The sequence below is a fragment of the Dicentrarchus labrax genome, unplaced genomic scaffold (assembly GCF_905237075.1).
Source record: "Dicentrarchus labrax unplaced genomic scaffold, dlabrax2021, whole genome shotgun sequence".
NCBI lineage: Eukaryota > Metazoa > Chordata > Actinopteri > Moronidae > Dicentrarchus > Dicentrarchus labrax.
This window is the reverse complement of record NW_026136717.1, coordinates 12,308,422-12,322,501: the sequence shown is the minus strand read 5'-3', so window position 1 is coordinate 12,322,501 and position 14,080 is coordinate 12,308,422. Positions and strand designations below refer to the sequence as shown.

The following is a 14,080-nucleotide window of genomic DNA, read 5'->3' as shown; positions in this document are numbered from 1 at the left end:
ATTGGTCTTTGAAGATAATCATGTGTATATAAATAGTTTGTCTTTACACACAGATTTAAGGAATCAGATTATGAGAAAAACTTATATATATATACTTTTTTCTTCTTTATTTTTATTGGTCCACAGTGAAGGAAATGTCTTACAAGCACTGTACACCATATGCACATACTGTGTACATATCATGCACATTATTAAAACATCAGACATGTTACCATTTAACTCTAGTTTTTAAACTCAATCTAAGGTGTAAGGCTGTGATGTTAATGAAAAAGAACAGCTAAATGTAGGCATTACAAAGCACAGATATATACAAAATATAAATGCTAACTGCTAAAACTTTGTGTTGGCTGAATGTTTTAAACTAACTACCCTCACGACCAAAACGGTTGCATCCTAGCCCCTCATGACCTGTGTGGTGATCACTGAGGTGGCTCCCGGGAGGTTTTTCCTGATCTTCAGCTCACGATTAATCTGGCACCAGACGCACGGGTAACACCACAGCACCTTGCAGCAGTCGTCGCAGCCAGAGCCCTGACGGAGGAAGGAGGGAGAACAGATAACAGTTCAAATGAATGATCTCTGATGGAAATATCAAGTCTCTTTAGCTGCTAAATGCTCTTCTATGTTCACCAGCTAGATGCTAACTTTCACTGTCTGCCCATTTGGTGCTGAGACGGAAGTGTGCAGAAGTGAGAATGGCAACGAGGTTGGTAAGAGTGGGTGAGAGTGAGCCAAACAACTGTGGTGGTTGAAAATATTCAACTCAGCTGGTATTTGAATACATTTCCATTTCCTCCTTTTCCTGTAGTTGTGGCATAAAGTAGTTCCAGTATTCTATTCATTGGATATTACAACTTTTTTTGTATTCAAACTGAAAAAACAAAACTATGTATTGAATTGTGACCTTTGTACTGTAAACTGTATCACTGGTGTCATGACATTGGTATCTAATACCAGTCATTATATTCAATATACAACTGCTATTTTAGGTAATCACAAGCAATCCATTGTTAACCAAACTCACATAAAGGATGAGATTTCAAAAGGCTTCAGGGCAAGGCCGTATGAACTATTGTATAAAATGATATTTGTTTGTGTCAAACAATGACAACTGTACATAATTGTTTGCGTAGCTTTAGCAATGTTTGAACGCTCTGAATGCAACGGCCTGATTACACACCAGCTATTGTGCACATTATGTACAGCCGAACCTTCCTCATCTACAAAAAAAGTGATTTACAAACAAGCCAGAGCCTTTATTTCCCTACACCAGAATGACAGTGGGTTCAGTCAGACCTTCTTCCAGCGCTGGCACTAACACGAAGTGTGGAGATGTGTGGCTGTGTGAGACTAAGCCAATATAATGGCTTAAAGTCAGGTTTGCTGTCTTCATTTGCTATAGTTTATCTATAATATAACAAACACAACAGACTTCTCAAAACTTTCTTACATTTTTTATGTTTGTTTCTTTCCTGTCTGTTTGATATCTTTATTGAAACATGCTGTATTAATACATCTTTACCTATTTCTCTACAACTGCATGACACCAGTTGACTGAAGAGTATTTAAATGTATATGCAAAATGCACTGTGTATAGTACTTAACTAAAAAGTGTTCCCTCTCCAAGCAGCACTCCAACACCTAAAACTATATTCACTGGGAACGGAAACTACAGATTTTGTTACTGAGTCCTTTGCAGGAACTTCCTTCCTTCCACTTGACAACCGATACTTTGACCACCAAGTCAATCTTTAATCAAACTTTCTATAGTACGATAGGTACTGGGGATGCAAGTCTTCCACACCTGAGGGGACAGCATATCAGCCCACAAATATTCTAGTGTGAAGTTAACGCTATAAATAGAAGCGCAGCTGTGCAGGTGTTTTGCTTGCAATGGTTTGGTGCACAGTGAAGCCTTTGTCGACTCTCTCCGCTGTCTGTCCCTCCACTGTGCTGGAGCTCAGCCACACCCGGAAATTAATAATAATAATAATATAATCGATGTACAGACGATGAAAATAAACATTTACCAGAATACAGAAAATTAAGTTAAATCAAGCAAAGGCTGCACAGACAATAAACACTGCAGGACACTGTAAAGGTGAGAGAAATTCCCTGGAGACAGAGACAAGACCAGATCGCTCCCAGCAGATACTCAATATTAAATGTGGACCGGGTGTAAAAGACTTGATCAGGGCTGTGGTTTCGAATTAGGGTTAGGGTTTTCAGGTGATCGGGAGATTTGGAGATCGGGAGATCGGGAATCGTGGGATTTCACTGGTATCGGGATCAACTACGTTTGGTTTTGTGACAGCCCTAAACACAACTAGAAACAGTAAACTGCAAGGCTCTTCGCTATGTTTCTTCTGCTACGTTGAGTCTCTCCGTGTACCTAAATGTACTTTGATGCACCTGTAACCACACCCAACCATGATGTCACAGGGCCCTGGAGTACACCTGTACATCACTGCAACAAAGTTAAACCACTAGAGGTGAGAAAAAAACTTGATTTTCAGTTAAGTTATTCTCTGAGAATCCATATTGTATCCCCCACTCTACCCACATATCCCCCCGAAGCCTTACAGGGATGTTGTGACGCTCTCTCACGGATGAGCGGAGTATGCAGGACACCACACCACAGACGTCCAGGAGGGGCATGCAGCAGCACCAGCCGTGATCACTGGCTGTCTGACACTGCATGCAGGGGAAGCAGAAGAGCGCACAGCAACCTTGAGGACAGAAGAGAGGAGGAATATATGAACTTTATTAAGACATTACATAACATTAACCTCTTGGGATGTGCTGAATTTCGCAAAAATGTCTGATGATACTGATATTTCCCAGAATACACCTACCGACCACGTGTCCCCAACCTTTCAGTTCTTCAAAATCAATTTAAAGGGGAACCACTTTTACACATTTTCAAACTGTCTGTTAGTGGTGGGAAGTGATGAAGATATACTACTCATCCTGTGAAAACAGTTGGAGGTTTGGTCGAGGGAGTGGAGGAGTGGGGGGTTGGGGGGGTGTTAGAGCAGTTATGTATATGCTATTTCCATGCATTAAATGAATATAGCAATAACAAATTAGTAACAAATTAATTACGTTTTTACGGTTATTCCTTTTAGGGCCACCAACAACCTTCACCTGAGAGGCAGCAAAGTATTTGTTACAGTTAACCAGCATGTGGTTTATGAGGAAGATATTAAATTGCTGGAGAACTACTTTAAGTTACTCAGTCTTACTATTGTCCCACAGAAAGGCAGAAGCTCATATTAATGTATTTCCAGTGTAAATCAATATTTTGTACCATTAATGAATTAAAAACAACAGAGTTAAGGCTTCCAGTCTCCAACTTTTTTATGTTTCCAAGAGTTAACTTAGAGCTTCTGCTTTTCTGTTCCCAAAGTGCTGAGACTGATAAAAAAAATTGGATGTTTTCTTAATAGACAGTTAAAGGAATTTATCCAGGAGGGAGTTTCTGGTGGGGGTCTTATCTTCACTTCCAGAGCGGAAAAAAACTATTAAAAATAAATAAATAAATAAATAACAACTTTATTAAAATGTGAACATCTACCAGCCACTGACAGATACAGGTTCACTTCATAGTAAATCATTACTTTGTGTCTGAAATCTACAAGCCACTTTAATACTTAACCAGCGTTTGACACACTACTTCCTTAATGGAAGCTGAAGTTGCAGAATCTGTTGACATTGTTTTATAATGTGATATTCCTCTTTTAGCTGGGAAAGCTGTAGTCCTTTACTGGATCACTGAGTGTAGTTGCACAGCAGTGAAAATGCCAAAATGTTTAGATTTCAAACAGCAATGATGATATTACCCATCCCACCAATGTTTCTAAGATTGATGGAACATTTTAGTTCACACAGTAGGTCGGAAATGACGTATGTGGTGATGAATGACACAAACTGGTGAGCAGTATAATTTCCTGGGTTGACTTACAGGTACCCATATCGCTGCAGCAATCACACAGGCCGGTGCTCCATGTCCCGGGGCCTTGGGCAGTGGTCATCACTGTCACCATCTGGCCTGGCTGCTGGTGTATGGCCATGCTTGGAAGAAGATAACACAGAAATGGTCAAACTAGGACAGGGCAGAGGGAATTGCTCCACACACAGCAACTGCTGGATTATGATCCAGGCTTTTTCAAGGCTTCAGTAAGCGAAGGAAGAAGTTGAAAGACTGGTTTGAAGTTACACTGTTCACAGTTTTGCTATAAAGAAAAGGTGATTGACACTTTTATTTAATTTAATTAAGTTAAGATCATTTAAAAGTGGTTGTGAATGTCCTGGTATTAACACCATCCTTGTGCAAACTTCTACAAAGTCTGTATCTTGATCTCAGGCAGTGTATCACTAACTCTTGTTGGTAGCACTTTGAGGCTTTTAAAAGCACACATTTTGCACCCTGTGTGTGTACCATCAGTTTTTACAAGGCATCCTTTTAGTGTGTTTGTTTGTTTTCAGTGTTGCAAATGAGCAGGACTGCCTTTATATTTTTAAACTATTCCTACATCCAATGTCAATAATTGACATATTAATCCTAACTTGTATGTTGTTGTTTTTTATCTATTAGCCATCAACTGTATTTAAGCTTTTATCTTAAAATGCCTTTTAGTATTTTAACAAAAACTGTGTCTAATAGCACAAACAGGGTATCTTATTTGACCTGTCCTAACATTACCTCCTCAGCTTTTACATTTCTTAAAAGACACTATGGGTTTTTGTATAATGTAGATTTATATCACCTAGGGATGTAACGATTACCGGTGTAACGGTAAACCACGATAAAAATGTTGACGATAACAATTACCGTTTTCATTTCAAATATCATTTTCATCACGGTTGATTACCACGGTGTGGAAACCGTGTGTTTAATTCTTCCCAGCGTGATTCGAGTTTCCTGAAGACAACGTGGGTGCCGTTTTCCCCGACACTGTACGGTCGTGGGTCCTTACACATGAAGACAGCCACAGACTCCGTTATCTTCTGTGCGCGGGAAGAGTTTGGCGGCAGTTTTCAAAGGAAGGATCTGTTGAGTTGCGTCTGTTTTGAATCCACAGGTTTAGCAGCGGGTTGCTGCAGAGCATCTGCATGGTGTCTGCTTAATTGGTTGTGCAAATTTGTTATGTTATTGCAGTATTTTAGTACTGCATGGCACAGCTTACACACTACCTTACTTTTGTCTATTTCCTGTGTTCCGGGTTTACACTGAAATCCAAAATGACTCCAAACATCTGCTTTTAAAGTTGAAGGCTGCTGCTACCTGCTTCTGTTGCTATGTTGTTGTTGTGTGGTCGAGTGCTGCCTCTGTCCGTACAACGCAAATTACACAAAGGTGTTGCTCACCACGCCCCCACTGTCCAGGGGCTTGAATCGATTCAGAGGATTTAATGAATCGATATTGAATTGGGAAAAAATATAATGTAATGCATTGATGAATCCATATTTTTACCCACCCCTAATAAGAATGCTGATTGACAGTTGATTGAAGATAGTTTGTCACATTTTGATGCTTTTGATAAGGTTTTCTAATATAATAAACACTGTTACACTTTTTGAAACTATTTCAGCTTGTGTAGGCCTATCAGTGCTTTCTGAACATATTGAACACACTTTCAAAAAATACCGCGATAATACCGAAAAAAATTTCATACCTTTACATCCCTAATATCACCTAGCTAGATAACATCCATAAGCTCGCTAACATTCATCTTACCACTTAAATTAGATAACAAACTTAAATGTTTTAGTCCTTAAAATTGTGAGAAATTGTTTAAATCTACTTGGGAAAGCCAGAATAAAGCAGTAAATTAAAACCTAATTTATTAGTTCTTCATTATAATATCACTTCACTTACAGTAAAAGTTTTTTACTAAAAGAAATTAAAGAAATTGTTTATCAGTAAACTCATCCTTTTCCTGTTCCTTTGTGCTTTAAGATGTGAATGCTGTCAAAAGCTGTCAAAGCTCTTTGTATCTGTTTATTTAAGCTCACAAAAAGCTCAACATCGGTCAAAATATTAATAACTGTCGATTAATTTAGACTAATTAATACAAATTTAAAAATCCTTACCTTTTCTTTTGGTTCCGTGAGCTTTAAATAACTTTCTCTCTGAACTTCTTCTACACGTGTACGAGCAGTAAGATGCGTGGAGCCTCTTACACTGGAAAGAGAAACTCAACCTCCCCCCACCCACACACAAACACACATACACACACACACACACACACACACACACACAACACACACACACACACACACACACACACACACACACACACACACACACACACACACACACACACACCAATCAACCGGAACCGACGATTGCAAAAGGATGTCCATAAACATTGCTTTGCATGAACTCTGTGATGCAAACTAGGACTTTGCATGAGCAATAAAAGTTTTATTATAAGAGCACAAACTTTATACATGTTAGTGCTGATAAAGCAGTACAATATATAATGTGAAGCAATGCGACAGGTAATTAACTATATATATATATATATATACATACACAGATATATACTTATATGTGAGTATATATAGTTAAACATGGATAATGAGACTGTATATATGGTTCTGGCTCTGACTGGATGCTACGTGCTTTCGGACTTCTGCCAATACATTTGCATAACGGACTTTGAGTTGCGTCAACAACATGCTTTTAAACATAATCTCTGCAATCTAAATAGCCTGTCATATTAAAAAAATGAAGTCTAGCATTCAGTTTTCCTCCATTTATTGTGAATTGTGAATATTCAGCATTTCGTTATTTAATTAAAGCCCTCCATCGTTGTTGGTGCACTTTTTTAGAAGAGACATCCATAATGAATGGAGATATTAATCTGTTATGTTCATTTACTTATTATAGTACCTGCTGTGGTGGTGTAACTCTTGAATGGGCTCAGGGAGGAGATGTCTGTATTTCACTCACAGTGTATTATACTATAACACTCATTATGAAGGATATGGAGGATTATTATTACAGTTTATATCATATAGTCTACTGGCGATCTATTAAGGATGTCTGATGTTTCATACCTTTCCAACTAAATGACAAATGACTCTGTGGAGCTGGAGGCACATGAGGGCAGCACAACCACACCACCTGCAGGGCTGTGGCGATAATTACACATCAGAAAAAATACACACTGAAATGAAACTATTGGTCTTTTACTGGGGATAAAATATAGTTTGGCCAGAAGATAGCGCCAGAGGAAAGGCCATGGTATACATGTATTACCTTACAGGTGTACTCTGTCCAGGCCCAGGGGTCCAGAGGATCAGGCATGTGGCTAACTTCTCTTAAAAGCCCTGCACACTCATGGAAACCCCACATTTAATAATTTTGCCTGATTAGGACCGTGTAAACACACACTCCTTCCCTCATATTTCCCTCTGCAGTTCACAGTGTTCCAACAGCAGCTTGTTGGAGGAGGACACCTTTTACTTATTGGTCGATTGAGTCCTGTGACCTCAGCCAATAGTTACAGCCTGAGCAGATGTCTAGTCAGTATGAGTGGATGCAGCTGTGTGGGTGTGCACAGGCTTTAACATTTTCCACTGGAGAGTCCATCTGGAAAACATTTCTGAACACGTAACAACAACAGAAATTAACCTTCTGTCTATCCCTATGGGTGTAATACTATTTTCTCTATATTTTCCAGTTATTGGCCCGACTGTATCAGCTATTGTTAGTTGCTCTTGTGTACAGGAAGTGTCCCTTCCTATTTTAAGCATGCTACTATCCTCTAAACGCCCAGCACTGCAGACTTTGAGCCATTTTCAGTCAGGGTTTCAGAAACAGCACTTCCTAAAACCACTCTTCTGATGGTTTCTAACAATATTCTCATGTCTTCCGTTGCTGTTCTGTCAACGTGACCTCAGTTCTGCACTTGACACTGTACAACATTTTATTCTGAGGTTACGTGATTGGGTGGGCACATCAGGCACAATGTTAGACTGACAGACATTGTCTCTATTGGAGACTGATTCCTGTCCCACAGGGCTCGGTTCTGGGGGCCCTGTTATTCTCTATCTCTATTTGCTGCCCTTGAGACAGACCATGAACAGATTTAACACTGCATACCATGTATATGCAGATAATATCCAACTGTACTTATCATTCAAATCTTTTTTTACTTACTTACTTAAGACTTACACATTTACTGTCTTGATGCCAGTCATGACGGGTTGATGCCAACTCTCCAGAGAAGCTGCAATTGTGCCACTTTTACTCCCCAGAGTGGCACATTGGCACACCCTGGCACCTCTTTGTGCTCACAGCAGAAGGTGGCAGCAATGTGAAACATTCAGTATAAATGCTGTCAGGCATCCTGTTGCTTCAGTGTTGGTTCAAGTGGCACACTTTCAGATGCAATCTGTAAACATCATATGTATGAGTTAAGGCAGAGGATGAATTAACTGTAAATGTGACACATGATTGGTGGACACTTATAGATTTGTTCACATTTAAAAAAAATCAATTTTCTTTTTAATTTGAACAACAAAAAAATAAATAAAATTATATTCTAAAACTATTATCAAACAGTCAAAAAGTAGGGATAAAGAATAAAAACGTTATTCAAGAGAGGACTCCATGATGGGACCTACTTTGTGTGTGTGTGTGTGTGTGTGTGTGTGTGTGTGTGTGTGTGAGAGAGAGAGAGAGAGAGAGAGAGACAGAGAGAGAGAGAGAGAGAGAGAGAGAGAGAGAGAGAGAGAGAGAGGGGGAAGTGAGTGGTTGGTCGTATTGAGTCAGTATTCAGTGAGACAGCAGTGAGAGAGGATCATGCGGCGGACAAACTTTCTCTCCCATCAGCCCCACTGCTACCATCCTCATCTTCACCACCAACCTATAAATCCAACCAAACCCAGTTGAGGAAGAATGCCAGCGAACAACACCACGTGGTCAACAACAGAGGTGGAGAGGGGCTACACCTGCGTGCGTTTTTACGTGTCCACCGTGTCCTTCTCGGTGCTCCTCTTCTTCAACCTCATCATCAACTCGACCATAGTCCGCGTGAAGCAGCTCCGGAGTCATGCCCGCTTCGTGCTGGTTTTCCACCTGCTGCTGTCCGCCCTGGTCCACCTGGGGATGAGCAGCATCTTCCACTACCAGATCCACCTGCGCGCGAAGCCGGTGCGCTCCGCGTGCCTGGCTATGATCACCATCCTGATCAGCAGCGCCTCCAACATCCTCCTGACGCTCACGCTGATGGCTTTGGACCGCTACTGCGCCGTGTGCCATCCGATGCGTTACGCATCCAAATGCACCGCGGGGCACTGGCCCTGGCTGCTGGGTGTGCTCACCTGGTTCCTGGCTTTGGTGATTCCCCTCAGTCTGCTCCTCCAACGGGACTCCCAAACCCCCGTGGTGGATCGCGGGGAGTGCGGCTCGGATCAGCTGAAGAAAGGCGAGTTACAGAAAGTGCTGTTCATAGGTCTGTGCACGGTGCTCATCCTGTACAGCTACGTGAGGATACTGGTGGAGGGGAGGCGGTTAGGGGTGCTGAATCGGCGCAACCGGGCCGGGTGCAGGACGATCGCCCTGCACTGCAGCCAGCTGGCCGTGTACATCCTCCCCAACTTTGTGAACTTCGTGCTTACGATGATGTACAAACGGGAGCTGATTCAGCGAGAGACCAAAGAGCTGTCAGCCGTGGTTATATTCGCTTTCTTCAGCTTGGCGCAGTGCGTTGCGCCGGTTGTTTACGGCCTGCGCAAAGAGGAACTTCTGGAGCAGTTGAGTCACAGGTTCCCCTGCTGCTCCAGATACCTAAAGAGTGTCCTCGGCTGGACTGTGCACGTCAACTGGGCACAAACCTACCACAAAACACGGTATGTCCCACTGGATGCACCCATTAACATTTGTTTTATCCATACAGCCATAAAGTTGTATAATGACTTACTATTGAGAGCAACCTTTGTGTTACCTCGCTGTGTGTCATTAATAGTCAACTCATTAATAACTGATGACTTGTTTCTCACTTTCTAATGAATCATAAAGTCTGCAGCTACTCAGATTCATCAATAACTTTATTAATGACTCTGTGTAGCTGCAGAGTTCATGATATTGACCTTCAGACAAAAGATAAATAAATAATCTCCAATATGTTACTTAGTCGTTGGTGAGAGAGCTTTTACAATAAGTTTATATATGTTAATAAGCATTTAATAGATGACAGCCTTTCCAGGAGGTCAGAGCTTAAAAGACAAGTGATAAACAACATTTATTATAACTCATGAATAAAACCATATACATATACATTTATAAACCATTTACATCCATTATGACATCAGAAAGTAGTGAGTGGGAAGTTGAAAACCATTGAGTTTTAAAACACTTGATAGGAAAACTACAAACTATTAATGGAAATTTCCACACCTGAAGTCAGCAGTAGTATACAGACTAGATGACAGCTGATTAGGATCTTGACTTTCTTCTTGTGTCAACTCAGCACAATTTACTGTTTGGTAAACCTCTATGTCTGTTATCCACAACCAAAACACACCTCCACACATCGTTTACATAGAAACACTGCTGAAATTACAGCGCTACCAAATAATCTTTCATGACCAGTTTATGTTAAAGGTGTAGTTCAACATTTATTTACACTCATCTTTCTTGCCAACAGTTAACTGAGAAGTCGGTGCTTAGCTTAGCTTAGCATAAAGACTGGAAACAGGGGGAAACAGCTAGCCTGGCTCTGTCCAAAGGTAACAAATCCTACCAGCACATCTGAAGCTCACTTATTAAGATTGGTTTTACGGGTGGTTATGTGCTGGACTATTTCTTGACTGGGAGCAGTGACTTCCCTGGAGTCTCTGACGGTTGCCTAGCAACCTCTCCCCTGTACAGATGTAATAAGATTGATCAATTGGCAAGCTCTAAAAGGTGCTGATAGGTGGATTTTGTTACCTTCAGAAAGATCCAGGCTAGCGCTTTCCCATGTTTCCAGTATTTATGCTAAGCTAAGCTACCCAGCTACTGTCTGTAGCCTAGCTTTAACTAAAACTCAAAAACATTATGAAATTTTAGTCCAGACACCAAAGTAGGTCTCTCTGAGAGTTTGTGCCACATATTCACTTCATGTTCTACGGCCTTACTTACCTGTTATAGGGTCCTTTAAAATAACAAACCTTTAATAGTCAGAAAGATCATATTATGTAAAACATTCAACAAGTGCAACATGTAAAAAAAGTGAATTCTGAGGAAAGATGATTAATAGCAAGATTGGGTCACTTGACTGAAACAAAAGTGTGAGATGGTTTATTTGCATATTGTTAAATATTGCAGTGACTAACTGCCACTACTATGACTAAATTAGTTATTAAAACAGACATTTGTTGCGTGACTTCAGGGTGCAACCACAGCTGATCATGAAACACTTTTTGAGTGTTTTGGGAATTTTAAGAGTTCACCAGAGCACCACAAAAGGAGCGGGTGAAGTCATTGCTGAATTTACAGTTTTATTTCAGGTTCTTTTTCTTTTTCCCCTCAGGGAGCGAACAATGACAGCTCAGACGATCATCTCCCTAGAGCTCCCGCAAGTCCCAGAAAAGGAGGAAACAAGGCCAATGTCAATCACGAGTTCCTCACATGACTTAGACTTAGACTCATGTCAAAGCGATACGGACAATGCCTGATGGGAAAAAGCGGGTAAATGACAGGATACTGACGGCCACAGGAACATTTGGATAAGTGGCTGGTGTTCTCAGCTCACACCTGAAAGGAACTAAAGAGCCTCGGACGTAATAATCCAGATCTATAAAGCTGTCTTCCTCAGAGGACGTCAACACCTGGTTGTGCATCATTGTCGGGACATCAGTGTGTTTCTATTCTGCTCTATTTAAAGTCAGAGGAGCAAACAGTGAAGCTGCTCAATGGATTTAAGCCTCAAGTGTTGAGGTCACACGCACACTTTAACAGCCCTGCATCATTTGGGATTAAATTCGCTGGGATGGAGGATTTACTTAAACATATCGTCTGGTGAATGTTGTTTCCATGTGTTCTCAAACTTGTGGATATTAAAAAATGTGAGTTTAATGGTCTTGATCCATTTGAATGTTTCCAGCACCCTTGAGATTAGGAGAGGGAACAAATATACGAAGACAGTAACCAACATTCAATGTGCTCAACTCTCTTGTCGGGGGTTAGATGAGAGGATTGATATCTCTCTTGTATCTGTTCAATAAAAGGTGCGGATGTAGATAAGAGTTGTTTTGAGTATTAATACTGAAAGGAAGTCTTTAGATGCTTAACTTCAGTAAAAGCACAAATTCCACACTGTAAAAATACTCTGTTACAAGTAAAATAATAATAAATTATATATATATATATATATATATATAACTGTATTTAAGTATAAACAGGAAAATGTATTTAATGTAAAAAGTAAAAGTACTAGTGCAGAGGATTGTACCCTGTGATCAATAGTCAAAAGTAAATTAAAATGTTGGCTGAGTCCTTACCGCCGTGGCCCAAGTGCGATTCCAACCTGCAGCCCTTTGCTGCATGTCGTCCCTGATCTCTCTCTCCTCTTTTCTATCTCCATCTGTCCTATCAAAATAAAGGCATAAGTAGTAAATTCAAATTCTTAAAAAAATAACACGTTGGAACCATCAAATGTTTGGCATCCTTGCATCAAAAATGAACTCTGAACTGTCATCAAAATAGTAAATATTCTGTCAATCCACTAATCAATTAATCAGCTAGATGGTTGATTATTCAGCTTAGTTGATTAGTTTCAACTTAACAAAACATCCTACTCTATGAGCTTTCTGTACATTTTGTATGTAAAGATCTTAATCTGCAAAGTTACTAGTAACTAAAGCTGTTAAATAATTGATTCCCTTCTGAAATGTAGTCGAGTAGAAAGTAAAGTACACCTCAAAACTGTATTTAACTGCAGTAAGTTCATTCCACTGCCGTAGTTTGGGCACATGAACGTGCAGCCATCATCTTGTTAGTTCAGAAAATTCCCACATTTGTTATTGACTCCCTCCAGGATTTTGCAGGATTTGTTTATGAGGGGCGGTTGCTATGATGCATGATTTTCCAGATTTGCTGAAAAGTTGCTCAGAATTCACGGGATTGGTTGAATTTGCGTTTATTGTTGCAACATTGAAACTTCCTGCATAGACTTAGCATTAAAAGTTTTTAAGTAATCAACAGAAAATAATAAAAATGAATGCCCAATGATTGGCAAATTATTTGGTGGTAAATATATTCAGGAATAGCCCATTAATAATGTATTCATTTCATAAATCAGGACATTCTCCTCTACATTACATAAACTGCTTGTAGTAATAAAAAATAATCATATGATATGTCAACGTATCAGTTAATCAATATCAGTTAACCTGGCCTCGACAAAGTTAACAGAGGTTGTTAGCCTAAAGAAGTGGGAAACTGCTAGCTTGTCAGAACATTTAGAAACAATCACTTAATACCTCTAAAGCTATTTAGAAGTTAACTTCTGAGATTATTTTTGTGCCTTTTATTAAAACAGGATCAGCTCCATCAAACGAACCCCGGCCACTACGGCAGGGACTCAGCCCCAGCTTCACATTTAATGAACACTCATAAACAGGGAGTGATATTATTCTCTGCAAGTCAGTAAACACACTTCCCCGAAATGTTAAAATATTTCTTTTTAGGTCATTTAGCTTAAGCTTTGGAATGGGCAACAGACCTAAACCACCTGAACTTTCTCAAAACAAAGCAGACTTTTGAATACCATCTCTCAATATTTACCCCCACTAAAAAAAAAAGTAAACTATATTATCTCGGGGGGGGTCTTCTAGGTAAGTAAGGGTGTTGGTTTGATCGACCTGTAGCACAGTTGCTGCTGAGCTCCTCAGATAGCTTTGAGTCAGACGGAGCCACTAGGGAAATTCTCAACACTTTAACCGCAGCGACACTCGTGAAGCAATGGTAGAACCCTTATCATGTCTCGGTCTCACACCAACACTTGTCAAGTCAGTTGTGTATCTGATGGCAGGAAGAGGTTCCTGTTTTTATTTCAGAGCATTTATGCAGAAGCCATCT

The 14,080-nt window shown here is 40.1% G+C and overlaps 2 protein-coding genes across 2 annotated transcripts; one reads left to right on the top strand and one right to left on the bottom strand.

The window, feature by feature from the left end:
• Positions 1-81: 81 nt before the first annotated feature.
• On the bottom strand, positions 82-6,251 carry ponzr1 (plac8 onzin related protein 1). Its single transcript, XM_051428860.1, has 4 exons — positions 6,097-6,251; positions 3,965-4,074; positions 2,584-2,729; positions 82-531 (listed from the first exon to the last, which is right to left on the bottom strand). Exons 2-4 carry the CDS (start codon positions 4,071-4,073, stop codon positions 394-396), a joined length of 393 nt encoding a protein of 130 aa, XP_051284820.1. The 5' UTR covers position 4,074; positions 6,097-6,251; the 3' UTR covers positions 82-393.
• Positions 6,252-8,774: 2,523 nt separating this feature from the next.
• zgc:194312 (uncharacterized protein LOC794943 homolog) lies at positions 8,775-12,244 on the top strand. The gene is made up of 2 exons (XM_051428848.1): positions 8,775-9,867; positions 11,532-12,244. The coding sequence occupies exons 1-2, from the start codon at positions 8,915-8,917 to the stop codon at positions 11,674-11,676; spliced, it is 1,098 nt and encodes a 365-aa protein (XP_051284808.1). The 5' UTR covers positions 8,775-8,914; the 3' UTR covers positions 11,677-12,244.
• Positions 12,245-14,080: the final 1,836 nt, after the last annotated feature.

What these genes read in the sequence shown, in the direction of transcription:
- ponzr1 (XM_051428860.1), bottom strand. Translation starts at nt 4,073, where the DNA reads ATGGCCATACACCAGCAGCCAGGCCAGATGGTGACAGTGATGACCACT. An exon ending in CTGCAGCGATATGGGTACCT is followed by an intron (nt 2,730 to 3,964) that starts GTAAGTCAACCC and finishes TCTGTCCTCAAG; the next exon opens with GTTGCTGTGCGCTCTTCTGC. An exon ending in GAGAGCGTCACAACATCCCT is followed by an intron (nt 532 to 2,583) that starts GTAAGGCTTCGG and finishes TTCCTCCGTCAG; the next exon opens with GGCTCTGGCTGCGACGACTG.
- zgc:194312 (XM_051428848.1), top strand. Translation starts at nt 8,915, where the DNA reads ATGCCAGCGAACAACACCACGTGGTCAACAACAGAGGTGGAGAGGGGC. An exon ending in CAAACCTACCACAAAACACG is followed by an intron (nt 9,868 to 11,531) that starts GTATGTCCCACT and finishes TTTTCCCCTCAG; the next exon opens with GGAGCGAACAATGACAGCTC.